This window comes from Micromys minutus (genome assembly GCF_963924665.1).
Source record: "Micromys minutus genome assembly, chromosome: 23".
Taxonomy (NCBI): Eukaryota; Metazoa; Chordata; class Mammalia; order Rodentia; family Muridae; genus Micromys; species Micromys minutus.
In genome coordinates this window covers 33,683,475-33,711,176 of record NC_137958.1, presented here as the reverse complement: position 1 = coordinate 33,711,176, position 27,702 = coordinate 33,683,475, and the positions used below count along the sequence as shown (strand labels likewise).

Sequence of the window (27,702 nt, the reverse complement as noted above, 5' to 3'; positions counted from 1 at the left end):
CTGGTTGTTCACACTCCATGATCTTTGCTGTTTATGTGATGTTATATTCAACCTCACCTTTACTTGCTCATGACTGCCGTGAATTGCAGATGATGATGGTATTTAAAGATGCTTGCCTCTTTAGCCAACCATTTTTCCTCTTGCGGGCTTTAGTGGTATTCTTGATGCTATTCATTTCCAGTGTGGTTGTTTTCACATTTTTCAGGGTTATATACTCCTTTGAATGTACGGTGGGAGGTTGGCACACTATTTCAACTTTACATTCCACATCAGGGATCTCTCAGGCCTGCCCTAATACCCATTTCAAAATACCCCACCCGTGTTCATGCTGTTATGTGTGGAATGAGAGACAGATCACAGAAAATTGACACTTTCTTGACTATAGTGAAGAAAGGAAACATGGCAAGATTTGATTTATAAAATTGTCCTGAGGTGTCCCAAATGAAAACCAACTCCTAGAATTGAGCCATGACACTTCCTAGCTTCATAGTCTTGCTCATGGCTGTGACCAAATACCAGACAAGAAGCAATTTAATGTAGGAAAGGTTTGATTTGGTTCATGGTTTGGGAGACAAAGTCCATCTTGGTAGAGAAAGTATGGGGGCAAGAATTTTCTCACATTTTGTCTATTCAGGAATAAGAGAAAGGAGAATGCTCTGGGTCACATAGCCTTTTCCTTTTTCCATTTTTATTAAGTCCAGACCCCAGTCTATGGCACGGTCCCAACTCACTTTCAGAGCAGGTCATTTCTCTTTAGGCAAATTCTTTCGAAACCCCCTCAAACACAAACATATAAGCCTGTCTCCCAGTAATTCCTAATCTAGACAAATTGATAATGAGGAGAACCCATCCTGCTTGCTGTTATCGTTAGAAGTAACCAAGTTACTGCAAACTCTGCAGGAGAGAAGACAAAGACCTGGAGGGAAAAGGTGTTTGTAATGTGTGTTAAGGGTTCGCTCCTGTGCTGTGAGTGCCAGCAGATAATCAGTTACAGCTGCTGGTAATATAGCATTGGCTTAGAGCACAGAAATAAAAACCAGAAGAAAATTGGATTCTTTTTCTTTTGGGCATAACCGGGGAACAGTTTCTACACACACACACACACACACACACACACACACACACACACACACACACACACACACACACACACTTCTTTTGTTGGCCTTTTTTTTTGTATCATAAGCATGCCCATAGATGGAGTCTTATTTGGAAAACAGTCTCATACATGAATGACCAGCATTATGTTAAATGTAGCTGGGATGGCTTAGAAAGCTGATTCTGAGCAGTTTCCTGTAGTTGAGGACACACTAAATTCCCTTCACCTTGTTCTTGCTCCATATTACACAGGCAAATTTAAAAAATCATCTTGAGTTTGTGATGATGGCAAATAGAAAACTGTTTCCATAAGTGGCCCAAATTGTCATTAAGGTGACCCATTTTGAGGCTGACCACATAAAACCAGCTACTGAATTCATGGCTCTCAAATTAAATTTAACTTTCTTGGTGCTTAAAGGGTCTTCAGCTTTTATCTGTCCCCATTCATTCATTCATTCATTCATTCACTTATTGGCATAGAATTAAGATCAATAGAGAGCTGGACTGAGGGCAATACTTTGGATAATCACAACTTGATCTCAGAATTGTCTAGTATGTGAAGAAAATATTTGAAGGTATCATTTGCTTTTCCTTTCATGGAAAACAAAAGTAGGGCTGTTACTAGTTTCCATCTAATGTAAAATAAAAATAAACAAATAAACTAAGCACAAACCAACTTTTTTTAAAAATCAAAATAAGTAATGTGCACAAAGGCTAGCAGCCATCACAGTAACAAAATGGTATGTTGCAAAAAATAGTTTTACAACATATTTAGTAAGCCATTGAAATTGTTACATATTCTAAAAGATTCCTCAAGTCCTTTCCCCCTCTGTATTCATTTTATTCTACCCAGTGTTTTCTTGGGTTTTATTTGTAAGGGAATTGTACAATAACATGCTGTCTAAGGGACAATAGTCATCTCTCTCTGGTCTCTTTAGAGGAGGCGAATGCCTGATGGTACGAGTCATGGTGCCCAAGGTTAACAGAAAATAGTCAGGGTCTCATCACTTATCAACTTAGTCTGTTTGAACTCCATTTGGGTGACTCAGTGCTCTGTAATTTAGGCACGCGGAGGAACACAATAGATGTAACCCACTGTGCTGGGCTTGTTATATTTGACAGTCTACACTCGAAATCTGTTATGTAATCATTTTTCCTCCCCCACTCAGTGCTTCCTAAATTTTCTCATGTTTATACTTCTCCTGAATTTATGGTATGATAACTGTTTGTATATTTTTTAATTAGAATTAAAAATTAATTAACTAGCTGTTCCTCGACTCTTGTGACCCATGTTTCCTATAGAAGTCTTTGCCGTGGTTCATACATTCTTTATTTTCCTCCCAAACATCCTGGGGACCTCAACTGTTGGGACTTCTGAGGAATTAAGCAATTGCTAAATGTAGCAGGATATTTTCCTGAAATTTCCTTTGTCTTGTCAAACCAATGGTTGTTACTGAATTAGTCTTTAGCTTAAGCTCTGCTAGATGTCCAATGATTTAGTACCACGACTTGGTATTTTTATAGGGTGCCCAGGGTCCCCGGGGACCAGTGGGTGCTCCAGGACTCAAAGGTGATGGCTATCCTGGTGTGTCCGTAAGTATAGAGGCGTCTTCTTTTTCATATAAATAATTTAACTGTATGCATATTAAAAACATATTTGAACTATAATATGGTGAGTTGATACATGTATATAATGTAATGATCAAATTGGGCTTAATTAGCATTTCTGTTTCCTTAAACATTGTATAATATCTTTGTGTCGGGTACCTTTGAATTCTTATAGCTCCTTATAAAATATACTGTTAGCTGTTGCGATGCCAAAACCTTTCCTACCCCCTCACGTTCTTCTTTCCTCCCAGTTTCCTCCTTCCTTCCTTTTTTTCTCTTTACCTCCCTTCTGATTTTCCCTCCCTCCACCTATCTGAGGATTGCATACTCTAAGGATGCTTATTTCATCCTGTATTACATCACCTTAGGGACCTCGAGGATTGCCAGGACCCCCTGGACCAATGGGCTTGCGTGGTATAGGAGATACTGGAGCAAAGGTAAGATTTTTAAAGTAAGCAAAAAGAAAGCACTTATAGGTGACTTTGGCAAATGTCTTTTATTTTTATCTGACACGATAAAAGAATAGAGATGTAGGAAATTACTGCTGAATTATTCACTTTTACTCATAGGCTTCCTGGGAAATGCCTATGACTATGTGCCTATGACTATGTTGACTGACTTCTTGGCCCTTGAACTAACTGTTTGGTAGCAAGCCTAACCTTTCAGTGTTTCTTCCTCTTCCTTTACCAAGGTCAGTTCAGAGCTCTCTTCTCTCACTTCATTCTGTTTTTTCGCTAGCCCGACTCACCCAAACCACAGCTCTATCACTAGCATCATGATGATGTCATCCGAGCCTTTTTTTCCTTAAGCTCTTTTCCTTGTTGGTCTAATTTCTTATTACATATTTTATTTATTTCTTATAGCTATCTGTAATCTAACCTTCAAACCAGTACCCCTGATTCGTACCCTGTGGTGCTGTAAAAGGCAGAGCTTTCCAGCCAAGAACAACACCACCCTTAGTTCCTTCTTCTTCATGTCTTCCTCCAATCCTGCCCTTTGCTTGCCCTGGTAGTTTCATGGTCAGAGTGAGCCTACAGCCTGGACTATTTCTGTCTGTGACTTCCTTCAGACACACCCCACCATGCATGGGTACTCAGATGACCTCTTCTCTGAGTTTCCCACTTCCAAATTTGCCCCTCTATAACCTAACAGGTTAGATGGCCTTTTAAAACCACAAATCAGAGGAAATTCCATTTCTCTTTAGAAATACTCTGGTGGCTTCTCTGGACTTAGAATGAAACCCAAGGGTATCCTCAGCTTTTGAGGCTTTTAAGACTCGACATGGCTTCTATCCATTTTCCCCTTGCCCCCAACAACCAGTCTCCCTGGACTAACATCCCCCCAGCAGATTCACGCTTTCAGAATCACCTCTGTAAAGATAACCAGATCTTAGGCCTTGGCTAAAGTTTTCTCCCAGATTTCCCTTATAAAGCAACATCACTACTGCCTTTTGACATAGGTTCCATGTGTAGACTGGATAGATCACTCTAAGGATAATGTGTTTCTTTATGCCAATGGTGCTCTGCGGGTTCCATGAGACGTAAGCTTTCTTGGAGGCAGGTTCTTTGTAGTCTCTGCTAACCTTTTGAGTCCAGAATGATGTTAGTACCCTACTCTAAATTCTAGTAACGGGAAAGCAGACAAACGTCAAGTGTTTTTACAGAAAATTAATTATTTTAAACTATTCAATGAGTCACTCAGATCTGTCATGTTTCTAGCTCATTACAGAAAGACCTGTCCATGCTGATTGTTACACTTTTGTTTTTGTTGTTTCTGCCACCCTAGTTAGAAGTGAGGATGCTCATTTACCGCCTTTCTATGAAACAGTAGGTGCTCTTTTCTTCTGCCTACCTCCAGGAGAACAAAAGACCAAAGGCCAATGACAAAACCCGCCATCTGTAAGACAGACTTCTATATCTGCCTCAGTAGTAATTCTTGGGGTGATTGTAAAAAGTTTTTCAGTTAAAAAGTGTGGCTGAAAGTGCCCCAAAAAATCATGCATGTAGACCTTGAGATGTTCTGATCAAAGTTCAGGTGGTGTTGACTCAGGACTAACTCCAATCCTTCAATGAGCCTTGATGTTGTCAACAATCCATACTGTATTCAGATATTAAGTCATTTTTTTTCTTTAACACATAAAATCTATCAAAACATTAAAATTTAATAAAGTAGAAAGTTTTGGTATATAAATACAATAACTTCCTGTTCCAAATAAAACATTGGTAAACCCTTTTGTTATTAAACTAAATATTTTCCTACAGGAAACAGAAGCTTATTTCTATTTAAAATAAGATATGAAATAAAATATGTTAAATATATACTTGGCTGTGTTTGTATTGCAGAGTAAGCATATGGCCGTTTATATTTTCAGAGTAGCTGTTTATGAATATTTATACAAGTATTATTATATTAAGTTATCATGTTACAGCTTCATGTGGAGCATTAATAACAGCAAAGATAATGAACACTTAAAATTTAATCCTTATGAACATTCTTCTTTGTCAGATTATTTAATATGCAGACTAAGGTATTTTCTGAGTGATTTTTATCTATCATATTCCTGAAAGAAATTGCCATGTACTTACTTTCATATTTTTTATTATTTCTGGAAAAAATTGCCAAGACAAGTGTTCTTACTTGCAATTTCTTATCCTCCCTTTTTGACTTTTAAAAGCAGCAAACGTATTTCCAAAAGTCACGCTGTGCCTTTTCCAAAACTCATCTTGGACTCCAATTTGCTTCTAGAAGTAGGGAGTAGGGGAGGAACAGAACCAGACTCTACCTGTTTCTGCTCATCTGTTTCCCTCTGTACGGTCTTTCCTCTCTTCCCTGCCTCCGGTCTCTTCCTGTGCAAAATGTGTTAGTCACAGAACTCTAGCTCAGAAAAAGATACAAGGAGCATGAGCTAGTCTTAAAAATCAAAGAAACTTTTCAATTATAGATTTGAGAATAAAGGAAATTTTGGAAGCAAACACTAGCTTATAAAGAACTTGAGAATCATCTCTCCTTTTGCAAAGAGGCCCTAAGTCTCCACCTGGCCTTCCCTTCGGAAGAGCACAAGGGCACATACACAAACACATACACAGACATAAATAGGGAAAGTAAAGGAGATGCTTTTAAAAGGAGAAATTTACGTTACCATTGTCCTTCTGATTAAAGTAGATATCGAATCAGCACAAATAGGTCAGCGACAGACAACAAAAACCTGGTACCCAAATATGTAACAAATCTTCCTGTTACTTTGAGTTAAAGTCACAGAAGCTGCAGGTATTTAGAGGTGTGTGTGTCCACTATCTGAATAGGTTTTTTATTTAGACTCTGTGTAGTCACCTTAAGACCTTAGCCTTCAGGCATAACCTTGTGTTTTGAAATGAGGAAACTATTAAGGTTACTGATTAATTTATGATGGCTTGTGTGATATTTAGTTAAGGTCACATATGTTTAGCATATGACACACACATTGGAATCAAAGCTTTTATGTTTTCAAACATATAAAAAGCAACACCCAGCATCTAGCACCTTGTGGGACTCCGTGTTTTTTTTTTTTTTGTTTGTTTGTTTGTTTGTTTTTTGTTTTTTGTTTTTTTTTTTTTTTGCTAGTAGAAAATGTTTATAGACCATCACATTTTGGCAAGAATTTCTGAGCTCTTTCAAAATTCTCCTTTAAAATTTCAAGGACAACAGCGGATGTAAGTTAGAAAGTCCACCCGGGGGATTATCCTGGGAAAGGACCAAAGCTGTTGGTCTCTTGTTGAGTGGAAAAGCTCACTCTGTGTCCTGAGGTCTAGACCCATATACCACTAGACTCCCGATGGAAACCATCTTCAAAAACTTCACCCATCTCTGCTTGCATTCCTCCATTGGAGCCCTGAGAATAAAGAGAATCCTTGTGATGTTGAGACATTTTTGGCATACTCTCAGCTTCCTTATAGGAGCTGCAGCTAAGTCATTGCTCTTAAGTCTTTACCTGAAAAGCCCAAATGGGGCCTGAAGCTGAGAGGAGAACCTCAGATAAACTGTAGTCTTGAAGTTTGTTTTAGGCCTTATTGAAAGAGAATATTGGGATAGCTCTCTGAGTTCCTCGAGGGCAAATTCATCTTGCCTGGTCCTCCTAGTTCTGTTAGTGCTAGGAAAAGCCAAGGTTGTACCAGAACCTGTGGCATGGATTCATGTACACTTATCCAAGCTAACCTGGATTTGGGGGCATTCAAATGGCCGCTTAGCTATCAAATAGTTGAAATAGCATATGTGACCAGAAGGATTATTGGGATTTTATTGTGCTTTGAATTATGATAGTGTTATAATTATTTCTAAAATTGAACAATTCCCCCATTTTACAGAGGAGGAAATTGATAATCAGAGGTTAAACAACTTGTCTCTTTACAATGTAAATACGTTCACAGCATGTATGCAAGAGAGTGGCTCTATTTATGTAGAGTGCTCAGTCTCCAATCTGCCCATCTTTGCATTGTCTCCTGCTGTTTTGCGTGCACTTGGATTGCTTTCCTTTTTATTCTAGCTTCTCCATCATCAAAACCTGGGTTATGAAAACTGCAAAGAAAAGCACAAACACAAACCAAAAAGAGTTAAACATCCCCCCCTCCAAATCAAATATTGAGTATTGTAAATACATCCTTTATTTGACAAAAGTGGCCCATAGTAGTAAATTAAAATGCAAGTCTCTGTGAAATTCCACCGAGTATCATTATTCTGAAAAAGTTCCCAGCGTCTGAATTGCTTCTCTGTTCTCGGCAATGGCTCACATATGTGCATGCTGCTACCAAGTCTTGGCAGAATAGAGGACCAATTCACACAGAGATGCATTAGGAATCTGGGGCGCCCATCAGCAGATGCAGTCTAGACAAGCAACTCCATTTTGAGCAGGCCAGACAAGAAGGGCCAGTCAAGGATGCAGGCTTAGGGATAAAGATATTAAGGATTAGTGCTTCCATCGTGGACTAGAAGCCCACCTCTTCATACTAGACTCTAAATTTGGAGAATGCAGAAAGGGGGATGTGAATATGTGAGGGGGTTAAGGATGTCTATAATCAAAATACATTGACGTGAAATTCTCAAGGAATTAAATAAAATTATGTTAAAATTGCTAAGTAATGGGGGATGAGCTCAAAGTATGAATAGTTAAAGCCAGAGACATGTGGGGTTTGACAGTTAGGGAGCTTGGCCTGTAGGTTTCTGAAAAGGTCAAGTTCAGGACCTAGGAAATTTGATGAGGTAGCTTTTCAAGGCAGGTCCTTGAAGCAGGGCTTTGTGAAAGCTGAGCTCACTCCAGGCTGCCAACTTCCTTAAAAACTACTTTCTTCTCTGCTTACTGTTTTCTGGGGCTACAGCCTGCTTCCCTGGAGGGCACACAGAGGTCTCTGCAGCCCTGAAGATAAACACTACACCCTGAATGTTCCTGACTGGCATCAGCATGAATACATTTTGTGCTTTCAGTGATGCAGACTGGAGGAACTTCCTCCCCACCAAAAGCTCCAATGATCTGGTTTTGAGATTAGAAAGAAATTACCAACAAGCCTCAAAGTTCTTCAACAAGCTTTCATGTAACCAGGAACTAGGAGAGACATGTGTTTGAGGGTGAGGTCAATGGTAGAGGAGTTAAAATGTAAAGCTAGGATGGAAATGCAAGAGCAACTTGAGTGTTGGTCTTTCTAGAGCCTTTTCAATGGTTTTAGTAGTCTCATAATTTTTATGCTTGTAATTGTCACTGCTCCTCTGGTCCTACAACCGCCATCGGTGAGACGTGACAGAGGGATATGATGAGCGTTAGTTGGTCAACCGTTCATAAGACCATTATCTAGGGATCTGTATTAAACCTCTAAATTTCCAGTGATGTCATTGTGAGTATGGTATCCAAAAGTTACTAAACCATGGCATTTGCTGACCTAAGTAACGGTGCCTATGTTTTTAAGGACATCATAGTTACAGCTTAATTTAATTTTGAACCCAGAAAAGGACAGACGTTAACCAAATGCTAATCATTGCCTTGACTTCTCCTTACTCATTGAAATTCAACCTTCCCTTGGCTTCATCATTTAGTGAACCCTTCAGAGTGTCACTTCCTGAATAACTCTGAAGACTGATGTTCTGCAGTGGATTCAGTTTAGTTTTTGATACCCCAAAAGCACAGAAAGATTGAGACCACTGCATGAACTATAAATGGCTTTTATAGCCCTCTCAAATAATGGCAAGGGTTTCACTGGCATAAGGAAAGAAAGAGAAGTTCAGTAAAGCCCTGTTGATATATATGTTCGTGGAAGTCAGTCTAACGGGTCAATTCTTTTCTAAAATATTTTTACTAAGTCTTACAGAATATAGAAGGCACAGCAACAGGCCGTTTCTTCACTATTACTGCCTCAGTGCCATTTGTCAGCTCCACAACCTTATAAGGTCACTTAGTCCCCCTTGACTTAGCCTCCTCATCTGTGATTGTACTTCACGGGGGTTATTCTGAGAGATGCAGGGAGTGATGTTCCCCAAGGCATTGTCACGCATTTTAACAGGAAAACACTCTAATTAGCAGCCATCATATCTTGGATCCCTACAAGTCCATTGTAAGCTGGACAAAAAGACAAAGGTCTTTTCTGGACAGGTGATCAAGGATTATTAGATCGATGCGAAGTTTGGGGTAAACCACAGAATTAGGAATGGCAGCGAAGGGAAGGAGAGTAGCAAGGGAAACCCCAGACAGCCATGTGCTTATGCAGGTGCTATGGCCTGTTATATAACCCAGAGAGAATTTTATAACTCAGGATATTTTGTTCTTGTTTTCTCCTTGGAAATATGGCTGACCTAAAGTAGGAAAGAAAACCTTTACAGCCGCACAGATGTGGTCTCTGCATGGAATAGCAGCTGGGGAAAAGTCTCTGGAGACAATGACTCCTTTAGATCTGGTCTTAGCAGTCATAAAATGAGAAATGGGCTCTGAGAGACACAATGGCTTTGAATTTCACTGAGCCACAGAGGTTTGGGCGTGTCCTATGTCCTCTGAAGCCTCGGTTTCCTTTTCTATCAAATGTGGTAAGCTGATATTCTTGAGGTTATAAAGATAACAAGTAAAATGACTTGCCGCATAATAAACTTCATAAATGTCCATTATTATTCATAGTAATAATTTTATTATAAATCCCAGCAAAGATTTGCTAATGTGAGGAGTAGCAGTAGCTGGTGATTTTTTTTTCTTTCTTATGTGAAGAAAAATGAAAGTTTTAGTGTATGTTTACCATCATCACCATCATAAGGACTTGCTTGCTTTTTGGAGAGTCAAAAGGAAACGACTCTGCAAGGTTAGGGTAGCTAAAACCTTCGCTGGATCGTTCATTCATAGGAACGAGGTCTGCAGTCAGATTTAAACTTGGCCATCCCAGGGAGATAGAGATGTCTTCCATCCAGAGTCCCCTTTGTGGGCACTGGGAAGGGAAAGCCATTTAAACAGTGCTTTTCTTGAGGGAGAGACGACAGGTAATTGTAGAACTTAGGCTGGGGTTTACCTACTGAGTTGGTTACAGAAAGAAACTCCAGACTTTACTATGTCGTTCATTGTCTCCTAGTTTAAGGGCTCCCTCTGCAGGCTCTAACGCCCTCCAGTGTAGCAAGCTAAATCCACCATGAGAGAATGCTACACTATCTACCGATGATAAGCGTACACACTAAAAACAAGTGCCAGAGACAAAGACACTTGTTCTCAGGTGGCAATTCTGTGTTATGGCAGAAGCCATGCTGTTGAGTGGCGTCATCAGAGTCACACCCTATCCTCTTTTTTTCACACCTCAGCTATCATCGGTTAAGAGGGACTCACGGCCCCAGGGATAAGACACATTTCATAATATATATTCTTCATCCACGTAGGGAGATGCCATCTCTGTATTTGTAATCTATCACGTTCTTGATATTGATAGTGTTGTTGGTAGAAAATATGTATACGTGTTTTTAATATGATCAGTTGTAGTCGAGAAGACACTCCTAACCAAATACCATGTGTGAAAAAGTGGCAGGTTGGTTTTTCTTTCTTCAAAGAAGGAGATTTTTAAAAAAATGTGCCTTTGTTTATATCACTTTTTAAAATTTAATGATGTAATATTTGGTGCATACCAAGAATGTACGAAACATGAAAAGTCTACCCACAACGCTTGTTATCCACCCATCACCTCACTCCTTTGGGCATTTATTTTTTTTATTTTTATTTTCTTTTTACCTTTTTTTTTCTTTTATTGGATATGTTTTTATTTACATTTCAAATGTGATCCCCTTTCCCAGTTCCTCTCTGAAAACCCCTATGAGGGCGCTCTTCGAACCACCCACCCATGCCCACCTCCACACCCTGGCATTCCCGTGCACTGGGACATCCAGCCTTCACTGGACCAAGGGCCTCTCCTCCCGTTGATGTCCTTTAGGCACTTAAAATTATCACTTAAATTGTTTTTTTCCTACCATACTACAACAATACTGACCCATGGTCACTGCTGAGGTTCTTGTTGAATGTTGTTCGTGAACTTAAGAGCATAGTACTGCGTCCATGTTGTTGTGAACATTATTTTTTTTTTAAAGCAAGAAAGAAATTTATTATGCTGCAAAACTCTAATGCCTGCAAGGTAAAAACAAAGGGATAATCATGCCGAATATTTATACCATAAAATTCACAATATAAGTTTCTCTTACAATGTATTTTCAGGCATGCCAGTTTCACTGGAATCCTTTTATAATATGGTCTTTCTTATTATGTATCCTATTTAATTCACTTTGAAGAATTGTTAAAAGAATTTTCCTTTGAGATTTTTATCAGAACATCGAAAAGTTAGTACACACTTGGTACACACTTGGTAGTGAACATTATTAAGCACATAAGGAATCCACCTGCCCCTGCTTCTTTTTCATTACAGAGCATTAGTTATCCCTACGCAGTCTGTCTGGCTTCATCCGTAGTCCCTGCTTCTCTCTCCACTGGCTTTTACTGAACCAGTCCCCAGACATCATCCACATAAAGATTTGATATTTATCTCTCAGATAGAAGAATTTCTTTTCAGAACATAACTGCAGAGCCACTGTAAAACCTAAACACGTCAACAATTTCTTACACTAGCAAATATCTGGCGTTGAAATCTTCCAGGTCACCTCATGATTTTTTTTTTTTTTTTTGATAGTTGTCTTGTTCAAATAAGTCGGGTCTGAGTGATGCCCACACGTTGCGTTAGATTGAGGTGCCTCTCGTGTCTCTGGAAGTCAGTTTAGTTTCCCTTCATTGCGTTCCTGTACTTTGTGAGTATACTGTTTGTACTTGAGGCTTTTGCTGGTGCTATCCTGTGTTCTCACGGAGGGGCTTCACGGTGTTTCTCTTCCTGTTTTGAAAACTAGCAGATCCTAGTTACCCGTTCAGAGCTGGGTCCAGTTTTCTCTAAGCTACCTTAGTCACAGGTCAGTGGGGTATTCCACAGAGGAGGCATATGATGTCCAGCTACATCATGTCTAATCTGTCTGCTATAACCTGGGAAGAGAGCTGTGATCAGCAACCCAGGAAAGGTAGCTGTCATATCTGTTTGACAAAATAAGAAGTGATGGTAAGTAACACCTATTTAGCTATTGTTTACTGCTACTCTCTTTTGCCGAAGGACAGTCAAAACCTGACAGGTATTACCCATGTCTCTAAAAAAGTGGCAGAGAGGTAGATCAGTCAGGTATAGCAGGAGGCCCTGACATAATACAGACATTTTCTTTATGGACACAGAGGTTCCCAAGAAAAGAGAGATCATAGAAGTGGGTCTGACACAGGGTATGCATGTTCTCAGCTTGAAGTTCTTTATGTGTGATTGATCCTTAACGCTGGGAGGAACTTGAAGTCACTGTAAGAGCTGACAGGAGGTAGGTGGAAGGTGATCCAGAGGCAATTAGTTCCTGGAACTTCAAAGCCATACAAGTACTGGATGGAGCTATGTTGTGGGGATGTTTTTCTAAGGAGACTTGAACAGATGGCTACTCATCCCAGGCGGAGCGCAATGACAGAAATAAATAAATGATTCCTCTCCACTGTAGTTCGGAACACCAATGGGTTTAATAGGATCAGACTTACAGGAGCCTGAGTGAAGAGTTATTCAAAGGAGCTTGGGCAATTTGTAGATGGCTATCCCACTGAAGAAAACAGAACCACCTTTCTTTTAGCAACCATGTCTATAAATCCTTGGGCAAGGTAGAGAGAATTGAGCTAGTAAAAGAGTGTACTGGCTGGTTTTGTGTCAACTTGAAGCAGGCTGGAGTTATCACAGAGAAAGGAGCCTCCATTGAGGAAATGTGTCCATGAGATCCAGCTGTAAGGCATTTTCTCAATTAGTGATCAAGGGGGAGGGCCCAGCCCATTGTGGGTGGAGCCATCCCTGGGCTGGTAGACCTGGGTTCTATGAGAAAGCAAGGTTAACAAGCCAGGGGAAGCAAGCCAGTAAGATCCCTCCATGGCATCTTTATAACTCCTGTTTCCTGACCTGCTTGAGTTCTAGTCCTGACTTCCTTTGGCGATGAACAGCAGTGTGGAAGTGTGAGCTGAATAAATCCTTTCCTCACTTTGCTTCTTGGTCATGATGCTTTGTGCAGGAATAGAAACCCTGACTAAAACAAAGAGTGAGCTGTAGAGTTACCCAGATTATTATTTTAATTGAATTAGCATTTATAAAGACAAAGATCTTGGAACATACAGGTCCAAAGCCTGATTCTGAATCTTCTTTAGAAAAACAAACAACTTTAAGTAATTATGTGTGTGTGTGTGTGTGTGCGCGCGGCGCGCGTGCGCGCATGATGTTTTGTCTACATGCATGCTTGTGTACCTTATGTTTGCCTGGTGCTTTTGGAGGCCAGGAGAGGGTGTCAGATGCCCTGGAACAGAAGTTACAGACGAGTGTGAGCTGCTATGAGGATGCTGGCAACTTAACCTGGGTCCTCTGAAAGACCAACTAGTGCCTTATCCGTTGAACCATCTCTCTGGCCCTTCTATTCAGGTATCTAGTTACAGCTTACCAGTTTACCAAGCAATACACCTATCTTCACAGTTTTAGACGATTTCCTTACCTCTATAACCCCCCCACATTTATGTATAATCAAATCATGTCCTTAGTCCTGGCCTCAGGCAACTACTAGTTTATTTATGTTTCTGTTTCTATAGATTTGTTTTCTTCTGGGCATTCCATCAATGGAATTAGACAGTATATAGTGTCTGTCAAGAAGAGCAATGTTTTTGAAGGGCATCGTATTATAGCATGAATCCAGAGTTTGTTTCCTGCAGGATTTTGTCTATTCCTCCTCCAGACAATGGACATTGAGTTCTTTCTGGTCTTGAGTTATTATGAATAATTCTGCCAAGGAGTCTCATAAGCAGGACTTTGGGTGTTACATGCTCTTACTTTCATCAGATGTATGTTCAGCAATGAAATCACTGGGTCAGGAGGGAAATACATATTTGGTTTTAAAAGAAACTGCTGAGTTGTTTGCCCAAGAGGCTGTAATAGCTCTTCAGGGTTACTGCTTTTCTAGTGTGCTAAGCCCAACCTCTTCTTAGTGGCTGTGCAGACTTGGAAAACTTTAGTTGTTTCCTCTTTAATTAAAGCAGGTGTGTAGTGAACTGACATTTACTGTGTGTGCCCCGTGGGAGGCCCTTATGAATCATTCACTTCATTCCCTATCTCTAAGAAGTGTAGATATTAATTTCCACCTGTCTGTCGAGTGTGCTGAAGTTCAGAAAAATTAGGTAAACAAGTCAGCATGGTAATTAGAGGATTGCTGTGGGTATTAAATGATGTTAACCCTCGACAGTCCTAGCATTAACTTGGCACAATCCTAACATATCCTAACATTAAATTGAAGGACGGAGAGAGTTTTGTTTGTGTCTTTAACCCTGCCATCTGAGAAAGGTATAATTCCAGGGCTCAGACCTGCCCTAAAGCGTCACACCTTGGAGAAACAGAAGGATACCTGTGCACATAATCACCCTGTGGCCCAAGTATCGGACTCAACCCACAAGTCAAATAGTTCAGTTTTACTTGCTGCAATACTAGGAGTAGCTCAATCAGGATGTGGATATAGCTCTTTATGGTCACTTTTTATCTCTATATTTCCTTTCCTCCTCTGTTTAAAAACACAGTAATTACTTTTTCAAACTTTAGAGAAGCAAGCTCTGATAGAAGCACGCATGAATGCTGCCAGGAAGTTAATTAACTGGATTGATTAGAAATAGAACCTTTATCAGGAAAGACTGTGTTAGTGCCGAGAAGAAAGTAAAGAGAGCTCATAATGTTAGAATGGCAATATGATTGAGGTTAAAGGGGCTCAATGAATATCTTAGTCAAATTCAAGGGCTTTAAAATTTTGTATCTATTCTTTGAAAATGTATATTCAACAGGAAAGGTTATATACTGTAAGACTTTCTAAAAAATTGCTAACTTGTTATTTATTGTGTCTTTTCAGGGAGAACCAGGGGTCAGAGGACCCCCAGGTCCCTCTGGGCCTCGGGGTATAGGAATCCAAGGACCAAAGGTGAGTCATCAGGTCTCTGATGTGAGTGACCACTAGGTACCAGTTGCGACATTCCTAACTGGAAAACCCTGAACAAGAAATGCCTCACACTTAGAAAGTTTTAACCACAGCATGACTACATGTGGAATGTCCACAGCTGGTTCCTTGTAAGGAGTGTCAGTCAAATCCTGATGCATTCGGGCTTCCATAGATGGTATGTGTGAAATATAAATGCACTCTAAGTTTGAAAATGTGTCCTGTCTCCAGAGGAAGACATTATATACAAACAAGTATTCCAAATGTATAAAATTTCAATTCTGAAACACTTTGTCATCCCAAGCATGTCTGAGGTGGGACAGCAAATTAGCACCATACCTGTAAGCAGCTACTTCATATGAAACCTGCATTTGTTGTTGACTTAGTTTCTCCTGGATTATTGATAGCATCTCATGTGAGATGCAGTATCTTTAAAACACTTGCCTCCCTTGTGAAACCAGAAAGTTAACTTCTCTCAACTTCACTGCAAAGTGTTCTAACTGTTTCCAGGTTTCTTGGGAGCTGGGCTCTTTTGTCATGAAGTAGATCACAGCTGGACATGGTAGTATGTAACTGTCGTCCCAGAACCTGGAAGGCAGAGGCAGAAATACTACAAATTCAAGGTCTACCTGTGCTACACAATGGGTTTGAGTCCAGACTGATCTACATTTAGATCCCCTGCCTTGAAAGAAAAAACTCATCTCTGCTTGGCCAGAGGTGATTTCAGTGGCCCTTTAACAAGTCACTGGCTAGCATGTGTTCTGAATGTCCTGTGCCACTCTTTCTGACTGTGGTGTAAAGGTCAAGCTTCATTGTGCCCATACAAGGTGACAGGAGTTTCTTTCGGTGCCCTCTGCCTCTATTTCTATGTGGATCTCTCTTACTTATCTCCTCTAGCCTAGTATTTACAAATTCTTAAATTCTTCTGACCCAGTGTTTCTCCCTGAGTTGATTTTGATCTCCCTCCAAAGCCTCTAGTGGAGTTACTTGAACAATCTCACAACTAGAGACATTTTTGGGCTGTGTCAACAGAAGATGATAGTGACATTTACTGAGCTCAGACGTGCTGTTAATCAACTTCCAGCTGAACAGGACAGCTTTATTTCGATCAGCAAGTCAGTGGTGTAGAGCTTGAGACGCTGTTCTAGTTATTCATTTGATTATTCAAGAAGTATATCTTTTGTTTGTTAAAAAAAATAACAAATGAAGAAGATTTAAGTCGTAATTGGGGCGAAAAAGGTGCCAATGAACCCACACACTACAAATTCAGATTTTTAAGTAGGTCTAGACACATCCAAAATTCATGTGAATTTATTAGAGACAGGGGAGGAAAATCTTGAGCCAAGAGACCCCATTCTTACCTGGACTCGAGGTTTAATCCTTTTCCTTCCTTGAGTTCATCCAACAGCAGACCAGTTTTGAAAATCATGAGTCAAATATGTAGATGAAGATCATTCCAAGATGACAGTAGTCACTGTCAGTGGGAAGTTGTATCCATTTTTCTTCTCCACCCTCACCTTTATGTTTAGTTTTAAAATACTTTTGTGATGAAAAATCATCCTTACAATTTGAGAAAAATAAAGCTTTCTCATAATGGCAAGAAAAACCAACCATGACTTATTTATTTATTTAATATATACAAGTACACTGTTGCTATAATCAGACACTTCAGAAGAGAGCATCAAATTCCATCACAGATGGTTGTGAGCCACCGTGTGGTTGCTGGGAATTGAACTCAGGACTTCCTGAAGAGCAAGCAGTCAGTGCTCTTAACCTCTGAACCATCTCTCCAGCCCCCTTAAGTTCCTATCTTCAAAGCATGTTCTGTTCAGGGTTGATTTAGGATCTCTTGGGATCCTCGAAGGTTCACTACTTTATCATGAAACTTCTGAGAGCTTTAGTATGGTCATGACAAAACTTCAGTCGGCTGTACATTTGAAGGTTATAACACTTAGTGATGTCACAAAGCCTTAGCTTTGTGTGGACACTGGTATATGTACAGTGTAACAGTTGCCTAAACTCATATTCTTCCCATCACTTAATGCCACATGGTGGTATAAATGTGTATGGAGGTACCCACTGGGCAGAACATACTGTTTTCCAATCTGGTCCCACCTGAGAAGTCTTTCCTCAGTAAGACACACTGGGGAATGCTGAACTTGTTTCGTGTTTTCTATCAGTAGGCATGGAGGATCTGGGAGAAGTGGAAGGCAGGATTATAATCAGAATGTATTGTATGAATTTGGACATTCATACAAAATGGAAAAATTCTAGTACTGACTTGTTCATAATCTTGTATATTCAATACCATATACCATTGTTTTATATCAACCTTTATATAAAAAAACAGAAATATACTGACTTTTGTCAAAGGCAAGCATTTTATAAACTGACCATTCACCAGTTCCCCCACCGACTCTAACAGCATTCCCTGTGAACTGAGAATCACATTTAAAGGGGAGCAGTGTGCTCTTTTTCTTTAATTGAATATTTTATGCATTTACATTTTAAATGATATCCCTTTTCCAGGTTCCCCCTCTCTAATTTCCCTCTCCCTGATTCTATAAGGGTGCTCCCCCTCCCAACCATCCCTCCCCCCTCAATACCCTGGTATTTCCCAACACTGGGGAAAGGAGCTTTCACAGGATCAAGGCTTCTCCTCCTTGATGTCAGACAGTGCCATCCTCTGCAACATATGCAGCTGGAGCCATGGGTCCCTCCATGTGTGCTCTGGTTGATGGTTTAGTTCCTGAGAACTCTGGGAGGTCTGGAATGTTCTAATTTGAACAGAATCTGGCATTAGTGATCTTTGGACTTACCATGGGCAAGCTGGGATGGGAATGTCTAGGTTTGCCAAGCAGAAGTTCCTGGCCTCTCTTTCCATTTATTTCAAGCTGCTCTTCTTTGCCTCTTTACCTGTACTTCGGTTGTATGTAAAGTTTATTTGTAAGTAATTCAAATGGCCTAAGAAGGCTTAGAACACAGCCTTAAATGAAATGGAGCTGAGCTGTGGCAAGAGGATCCTAACGAGTTTAAGAATGAAGCTAAGAGCAGTGATGTCTCTGTTCCTTCCCTGCACCGTCTATACTTTGTTGTCAATTTCTCTTCCTCTTTTCATAGGGTGATACTGGGCAAAAGGGCCTGCCTGGTCCTCCTGGGCCCCCTGGCTATGCATCACAAGGAATTAAAGTAAGTGAATGATTGTACTGGAACCATCTCCAAGTCAGTAGGATAATGAAAAGGAGGATAGGCGGCTTCATTACAAAATACAGATTTAGTGAGAATGTCACTGTTAAAATTGCATCTGGGATTTAGAGGCAACCGCCAGAAGTGTGAGAATGGTACAAGTGTGGTCTTTTCCTAAACACTGACCATTGCTTAGTGAAGCACTGTGTGGTCCAGTGGTTGGATGATCTCTGGGATGTGGGCTGAATGGGGATTTTATGCCTATCCACCAGTACGCTCTCTATCTGCCTTGCAGCTTTTCCAGTCTATTACAGCCCTAGAGATAGGACATGATGGAGGTCGGGCTTTAAGGTGGGGCTCTTGTGGGATATGAAGACACAGAGAGTGGGACATGGGGGTCCGAGGGGCAGGAGTTGATAGTCCTAGCTTGCAGGAGTCTCTGGGATAATATTGGTACCCTCCTGGCATGGATAATTACAATGTAAACTCTGAAGTAGGGCTTGAAAACTCGCTAAGCCCTCCAGGTAGTTCTCCCAAGCAGCCAGAGTGAACCTTCCTTCTCTTGGCCCCCAGCCTCTGCTACTGGAATTCATAGCCCACTGCATTATACATTCTTTTTGCTCAGGCGTAATAGGGTTATTTAACAAGGAGGAAGTCGAAGTTTCCTTTTATCGAAGTAGAAAAGCTTCAGTAAGTACATACCAATTACTATGGAATTTTAAACAATTTTCTATTTCTAACACGTCGAGTTATTTTGTAAACTGCGCCGCCTCACGTACCTATTGTTCTTCTGGCAACAAATCAGTGTGTCTTTATTACCCTGTGAGAGAGATTAACTGATAATCTATAACGCTGAATAACTGAACTTCATCCTTAATTTAAATTTAAAACCAACTCTCAAAATAGTACAACGTGGTAAATAAGAGATGGAAGGCACCTAAGATAATTATTTTAGACTTAATCAACATAGTTTTATGTAGACAGAACTAAATCTAGAGCAAAAGTCATTGAACTGCTGTTACATCTTCCAATCCAAACACATTATCTAAAGTTTATGTAACAGTGGTTCATCTGCCAAGCTGGGTCTCTAAGCAAAGACAAGCTAGCATGTCACTGATAACTCATGAGCACAGGGAAAGAGACTGGAACTCTGCTTGCTAAGAAATGACATTGCTGCCCCAACCTTAAATCCTATATTTGAAATGTGGTAATGTTCTACGGAAGTTTTTGTAAGATTTTTTTATTTTTATTTTTATTTTTAAGTAACATGGGTCTGGGGAGATGGCTCAGCAGTTAAGAGCAGTGGTAGGTTTCTCAGAGGACCTGGATTTGATTTTCAGCACCCATAGTGGTAACTCCAATTCCAAGGAATCCCACTGGCCTCTGTGGGCACTACATGCACATGGTTCACAGACATGTAGGTAGAGAGCACCCACATACATAAAATAAAAATGTTTAAAGATGAGAAAAATATAAGACATAAGTATCTGTGAGACCTCTGGTCTTGTCACCCACATGAGCTCAGTTTACATGTGCTATGAGCTCATTTTCTTCATTTTCAAGTCCAGTGTTCCTTTTCTTCCTTCTATTGTGTAAGATTTACTTCCCGTATTCATCCGGGAACACCCCGTGTTGCATTTAATTAGTCTTCTCACAAACCATGACTCATCTGGCGTTCACCCCTGCAGATCAGGTCGTGTTTACAACTACCTTGAGTGACAGTAGGTCACAGTACCTGGCATGACATGGATCAAACCCCAATCCCAAAGTGCCACATTCCATATAAAATCCTATGGGCAAGAAGAGGAGGTGATCATCTTCCATCTGGCGTCGTGACTTGATGCTGCTTGCAAGGCTGACTCACAAAGCTCCTTGGACGTGTTGGTTTGCCTGGCTTCTAGCAAGCAGCAGGCACTCCTTCCTCTTTTCCCTGGCCCACAGTTAGACTGTCTGTACCAAAGGGAGAGGCCCCAAAGACAGAGTTGGCATTTTAAGACTACATAAGCGAAATCTTTGTTTTATGACCCGTCAGTATTTCAATGTTTTAACCTCCCTTTTAGGCCACCACACACCAGTAGTAGAAATGAAACTTTAAGAGAGTAGAGGAGGATATGCACTGGCTTAGAAATAGCTTTTTTTTTTTTTTTTTTTTTTTTTTTTTTGAGCAAATCCAATCTGTGTTGTCTGGATATCAGCAATTTAGTTTACGAGAATTAGCAGCAGCAGCTCAATCTATTCATAAATACCACCAATAAATCAGAAATAGCAGTTTCATCCAGAGGAAACCTCAAGGCTCTGCCTAATGGCCCAAGTCTGCAAAAGTGGCAAGAAGCCACTGGAACACAACCAGAAGATTTTTGGTGGCGTTTTTCTCTATGAAGTCATGACAAAGGAAACCCGGCAAGAAGTGGCAAGGTAAACCAATACCACAAAGTGTCATCAGCAAACACCAGCATCAATAAAGATTAATGATGACCAGCAAAGAATAGCAAGGCAAACCAGTGTCTTACAGAGCTGTTCACTCTCTGTTGGGGTAAATTATACCCTTTGCAAACATCACATGTTTTCTCAAGCATCGACTCCAGGAAAACTTCATGTGCCCCCTTTTCAGGTGACTTCCAGAAAAACACCACATGTCTGCTTCAGTGAAAATATCCTCTCGTAAGACATTTTTCAGAAAACATCACGTGACCCAACTAATTTCACATGGAAACCAGAAATTTTCATTTCACGATTGTTCCTCATTTTCCTAAAGAGTGTATGGGCCAGTGACACTGCACCCTTTGTTATACCCGCTTAAGGGTCTTGATGGGGACCTTGGCCAACACTGGCGCTTGAGCTGCTGCCTTCTGTAACTTCTCAACCTTGGGGAAGATAGGACCAAAGATGTGATCACTGAAGGTCTGCTTCAGCCTCACTGTGGCACTCAAATATTGGCCCATGTTATGTGGTGACAAGATGTTCCAATTTGGAGGTCCAAGCAAGGAGCAGACAGAGGTAGCTCCCTAAGCTCTTTTTTCTGCTCAGGGGCTGGCTTCTTTGTGGAATCTGCCTCAGGGTCCTGGGAAGTCTTTATGTAAATGTAATACCTGAAAGTGCTTCCTGATTTTTAAGCATTTCTGAGGTAGGTTTGCACAAGAGTTCTGCCATGACTTTTTCTACACACTTATTTGTATGTGGAGAGAATGCATCTCTGTTCTACCAGCTTCCGCTCTTCATTTTGACCTGGGGAGAACAGATCCAGCCCGGCTGACAGACTGTGACTGTACTGTGATTGGGCTGGGTTTCAGGCCTGGCAAGTTGATTATTAGTGTTGATGTGTTACTTCAAGGCTTGGCAGAGGCCCCAGCGTCTATAGAGATGCCAAGTAGTAGTTATTACAGTACTCACACTGTCCCCAGAATAACTGATACCCTCTCAGACATCTGGGGCCTGTAAATTAAGGGTAGATACTCAAACAACTTGAGCAATGGAATAAAAAGTTTTGAATTTGCCTTTCTACTTCATAAATATTGCATATATGCTTTAATTCCCTTATTTGAATAATGTGGATGATAATAGTATTCTCTCCTAAACTCGCTGTGAGGTATATTTGAAATGAAGTACCATAAGAGGGATAAAGTACTTGTTTATACTCTATCTATCTATCTATCTATCTATCTATCTATCTATCTATCTAATATATATGTACTTGTTTGTATGTGATATGTATATATCATATATATTACATCTATTACATACAAATAAGTACATGTGTATATATGTATATACATATATATAATGTATATATATGTGTAATTGTGATTAGCTATAATTTTATACATATGTTTAACTTATAAAATTGCAGCTAATCACAACTATCTTTTTCTGCTTCCCTTCCCTTTCTGCCAAATGCATACCATTTCCTATGAGAAAGGTTTGGAACTCTAGCAGTTAAATGATTTATTTCCCTTAAATATAATACATTGGTTGCAATAGTTTACACTGGGCTCCAGTGTTTTGTTGACCAAAAATGTATATAACACCTCACATAACAGTCTAGTATGGATTTACAGTTAGGGTGCAATTTTCTTCCAAGAAGTGTGTCAGAGGACATTGTCTCCCATTTCTGGCTTCCCCAGTGGTATTGACTGGTCCTCTTGATCACTAACTCCCTGCAGATACAATGATAAGGCGTACTTTCTGAACATTCCGGCCAGGATGTGACACAAACTATCTCTGCTCACAATGTGGTTGTTGACGTTGCAGTTACATGGCTGAGTTACTTGCAAGCAAGGCAGGAAAACTGTGCACCAAAAAGAAAAATAACTGAAGGTTTGGTGAGGGATCATAAAATAAAACATAGGCATTTTCTAGGAAAGATGAAAATGCTAAAGTTATTTGTTACCCTGAAGTATGTTGATGCTTTCAGAAGAAAACTGAAAGCATGAGACATCTCCATGGTAACTGGGTACCCAGATATCCCTAATACTTTGAAGTATGGTATTCAGACTTTTAAGCACTGAGTTCGACCACCATTTGTCTAACAGAAGACATATTAAGGTCTTGGTAACCTTGCTTATTTTGAGCAGTATGAAGAGACTGGGGTAGAGATTTTCTTTGGAGTCAGTTAAGTTCCTGTCAAAAGCTGGAGGAAGCCTGGGACATGGAGCATAGGGCCGGGAGAAGAAATGGCACACTTACATCTTCACAGCAGCTGGAAGAGAAGCAGGAGGGTTATGTTTTGGAAAGTTTCAAGCGCTAACATTATAGGAGGAAAGGGTAGAGCTGGTACACAGAGCCTCCAGGGAGATAAGGAGGAGTCAGTGGTTAGGACCACGTGGGAATTCAGAAAAGTGTGGGGTCTTTATTTGTGAGCCAGCATGGCCGTGGTAATGGACAGCTATTTCTGCTTGACATATTGAATTCAGGAACTTAGGTCTAAACGTCTGGATTCTGTGTTTAAAGTTAATGCGATTCCCTAGGTGCGTTTCTGTTGGTTTGTATTAACTACATGGAAATGACTATTCACATAACCCTTGCATTATTTTCCATCATTATTTTACATATGCATGTATCCATGTGTCAGTATGAACAAATACAGAAGTACCATGTGCTGAGTCTGTTTTTGTTGTTTGTATGTATATTGATACAGCTTTAGGGCTGACCACTTTGTAGTAGTTAACAAATTAGGGAGCTCATGCCTAGGGGGGACTAACTCCCTGTTCAGCTGTTATTGGTTGCCTGTAGTTTCCTGTCGAGGTGCGAGCCCCCACAAGGTTTCCCCCTTCTGTGTGAGTATGTCTGCTGATATTGGCATTATTCCAGTGTCGTTTATGCAGTCATTTCTATAATAAACTGTGTCATAGCAGACTTCCAGGTGTTCAGCTTTTAAAGCCATTCTGCCCCATCTTTGGAAGTGTTCCCTGAGCCACAGACGAAGGAGGCTGTGCTGTAGTGAGACCCCATGATTCATTGGTCTCCACACTGCATTCAGTGGTTTTTCTGTGATAGTCTCCATTTGCCATAAAGAAAGCCTTCTTCCATGAAGTGTGGTAGCCACACTCCCCCTTAGGTATGGGCTTTAGAATGTAGTTAGGATTTATGCTGATGTAGCAAAATGACAGCAAAGTGACAGCAAAGTGACAGCAATAGATTTTCTAAGAAAATCCATGGCCTCACTAGCCCTAGGAAACTGACTAGGTTTCTAGTACTAGGCATGATCTCCCTCCTGTTGAGGAGGCCTGAAGTCTAATTAGACAGTGGCTGGTCATCATTGACATGTGACTGTCACTTACTGTACCCTTACAGGCACCTCGCCATGCTGGTCATTGTTGTGGGTCATGAGCATCATATGTAGATAGGACTATTAATTGCTTATCTCTCTTGGCAGCTTACATAATACTTTCTGTCTGGTACATACCTGTAATCATGGCACTCAGGAGACCGAGGCAGGTTGTTTGAGGACAGCTTCGGTGAACTAGCTAAGCCATGTCAGGTGAAAACCAGATGATGTTTTAGTGTTGCCATAGCGCAGTATTCGGGGATTATATTTACCAAAACACAACTGGCTAGGGAGGAGGCCGCAGAGTTGATGGTGATATTCAGCGTTCACGTGCCCCATTTTCCTGGTGAAGGCGCTCCCATATTGTTATACTAGCAATTATTTTCTAAACTGGATAGAAGATAGTCACTTGGACTCTAAGCTGTATAGCATTTTGTCAGGTTGCTAACATCATGGGGTGAGGGTGACGTTCAGTGGGATTGGTTACGGACCGTTTGTGAGTTTCACTTACTAGTTCACACCTGCATGTCCTGTTGGGTCAAATTCGTTTTTAGCCTGTTCAACCATAAGGAAAAAGGATGACTCTCCTCTGCCTCTTTCTCCTTCCCTCCTTTTTTTCCTCCTTCCCTCCTTTCTTTCCTCCTTCCCTCCTTTCTTTCCTCCTTCCCTCCTTTCTTTCCTCCTTCCCTCCTTTCTTTCCTCCTTCCCTCCTTTCTTTCCTCCTTCCCTCCTTCCCTCCTTTTTTTCTTTCTTCTTTCTTTATCTCTTTCTAAATCTGAGATATTATTAGGTGATTTTTTTTCAACTTTATTTTCTTTTCCTTTCCTTCATTTTCCTTTTTTTTTCTTTTTAAAAATGTCACATAGTCTCATATAGTCCAGGCTGACCTTGAGTTACCAATGTAGCCAAGGATGGCCTTCACCTTTGAATCCTTCTGTCTCCACCTCCCAAGTGCTAGAAGTGCAGACCTGAAGCACCAGGCCCCACACAGTTTACTTTTGCAGTGGCCGGTTCTCCAGATCGGAGCTGGGATGAACGCCTTGAGCTCTCACCTTTGTGGGATGTGAATCATCACTGCCAGTTCACTGTTATTGTCTCTACACTGTTAACAAGTAATGGGCAATGGCCAGTGGTCAACACCAATCTGATTATCTACTATTGTTAATCCCACCAGCCAAGAATAAGAACACTACCGTAATTTAAAGCCAAACTGAAGCAAACTTTAATGAAACACTAGGATGAATCTCTGGCAGGTCCATCTTTGGGTTTCCAAAAAAATGGCCACGAGTCACATTTTGCAGGGGCTTCAAAAAAGCCAAATCCAAAATTCACTGAATTACCCAGCAGGTCTAATTAGGGGCAAGCATACACCCTGACACATTTTCTGCTTACATACTTCTCACCTGCATCCAATCGGGGCTAAAAGTGAATCTTAACCTATTTCCTATCCGTGCAGCTCCCACCCACATGTGATCAAGCACATCCGGTGCAGATGGGTCGAGCAAACTTATTTAGGGGAGTGAAACCCGAACCGATAGCTTCCAGCACTTAATTTGGCTTCTCAAACTACTCTTTACACTACAATAAGCTTAAAGAAAAATCAAATCTCAAAGTACTTTTTTTTTTGTCAAGGTCAATATGTACCCTGCTCCAAGGTTTCACAGAATTTCCCAATTTAAAAAAGAAAAAAATGCGGAATTACTGTTGGCTTGGTCATAGAGACAAGCAGTGACACAATGTGTGTGGTAGCGCCAAAGGTTTAAAAAAAAAGTTTGAAATAATGTCACAAACTAGAAAAAAATGTATAAAATATCTAATTTGAGCAGGTATGCGTTTAAAAACTCTGCCATGCTATGATAGTGTATAATTTAAATGGGAGGAGGGACCCCTTTCTCTCCTCTCCTCCCACCTTGTTTTTTCCATCCATCCACTCATGTCCGCTAAGGTGTCAAGGAATCCTAATCCTGCTCTAAGTTTATCTCTTTCACTTTTGCAACAGATAACCTCCATACAAGCCAAAGTGTGGTAGCGTCATGGACACATTTCTTTTAGTGGCTGTAACTGTCTTTATAGCCCATGAATTTTACTATTAAAAAAAAAATCTATAACAGGCGTTTAACTTTCTCCTCTCATGAATACCCAGTAGTTAGTTATTAGTGTATATCCCTGCCTCTCCTTTTAGCGTGCTAAGAGGTACTTTACCACTCAGAGACTGGAGCTCCTAGTGAGAACTGGGGCCGTATTATGCTCTCCAAGTCCCACGTACCTTTTTGCTTAAGTGTTACTGCCCTAAGTGTCAGGAAACTAATGCCTTCTCCAGCTCTCAGAGCTGCTCTTCTGAACACTTCTCTGGACAACTCAAAATTGGATTCCCATCTTGATGTTAGCACTTGACACGTGACGTATGTATGTGAGATGCATGCAGCTGGCTTCTTTCCCGGGTAATCCAACGCTAGAGGAGACAGGAGTATAAAAAGCAGTTGTCCTTCTCAAGTGCAGTGAGTGACCTTTGAGAGAAGCCAGATTTACATTACAGCAGGATCCAGCTGGTGCCTAGGGCAGCCTTGGGCAAAGCTGACCTTGAGCCAGGCTGTACTTACATGTTAAAAGGCTTGTAAGCATCCTCTGCGTTGGCTTGCTGAAGATTGTATTCTGCCATACTACAAACTTATCTGACTAATTGGTGAGTAGCCCACAATCTAGGCTAACTTTCGGGGTCCTTGTAGACATCTTTAGATTACTGTAGTTGGCCTTTCCACATATGGTTTCTCATTTGAAATATAAATAAACATAGGAGGCAGGAATAAGTGTCAGGTCAAGGTCATTAGAAACTTCAAAGGAATGCTTATCATTGAGAACTCGTGGCTCAAGCTGGCCGACCAGAAATATAATCCCGGAATAGTCTCTCCTTCATCTTGTGAAGGATTCTCTGGAGTAAGTCAGGTGAGGACCATGAATCACTGTGGAGGAACCAATGTCTCGCTGCTCTAGGTAAGCTGAGATGACCCAGGCATAGTAACAGGAAGAAACAGAGACACTAAAGCCTGCCTTTGAGACTCACAGCAGGGACAAGGAGGAAAAAGGAAACAGAAAAATAAGGGAGGTTAGTTTTTGACCATCACAATTTTTACTGTACTAGTCTGGAAATTGCACAGTATTTTCCCCTTCTCTTTCATTTTTTTTTTTTTTTTTTTTTTTTTTTTTTTTTTTTTTTTTTTTTTACTTTTGGTGAAAATATGGACATCTGTTTTAGGAAACTTTAAAGGCACTTTTACTAACTTTGTATTTTTAATCTCTCTACTCTACTCTGATACTATTGTTTTATATTTTAATCAATTTTAACTCCTCAAGACAAGATTTTATTTCTTGAAAAATATTGTATTTATTCAGATTGATCGATGCATTTATCATTTCCCTTAGTCCATTTTATATCCCAGAATTGGATCCACTCTTCCACTTCAAGTACAACCCAGACTTTCGTCTTAAAAACAGGTCCATCAGAA

At 40.5% G+C, this 27,702-nt stretch overlaps 1 protein-coding gene across 1 annotated transcript in view; it reads left to right on the top strand.

Annotated features, from left to right (window-relative positions):
- Positions 1-27,702, top strand: part of COL28A1 (collagen type XXVIII alpha 1 chain) — a gene marked incomplete at both ends in the record, with an annotated part of 147,374 nt that overhangs the window by 72,954 nt on the left and 46,718 nt on the right. The window contains 4 exons of the mRNA XM_080936233.1: positions 2,623-2,691; positions 3,075-3,143; positions 15,166-15,234; positions 18,370-18,438. Coding sequence (XP_080792359.1) covers positions 2,623-2,691; positions 3,075-3,143; positions 15,166-15,234; positions 18,370-18,438 — 276 coding nt within the window. The remainder of the gene's footprint in view (positions 1-2,622; positions 2,692-3,074; positions 3,144-15,165; positions 15,235-18,369; positions 18,439-27,702) is intronic.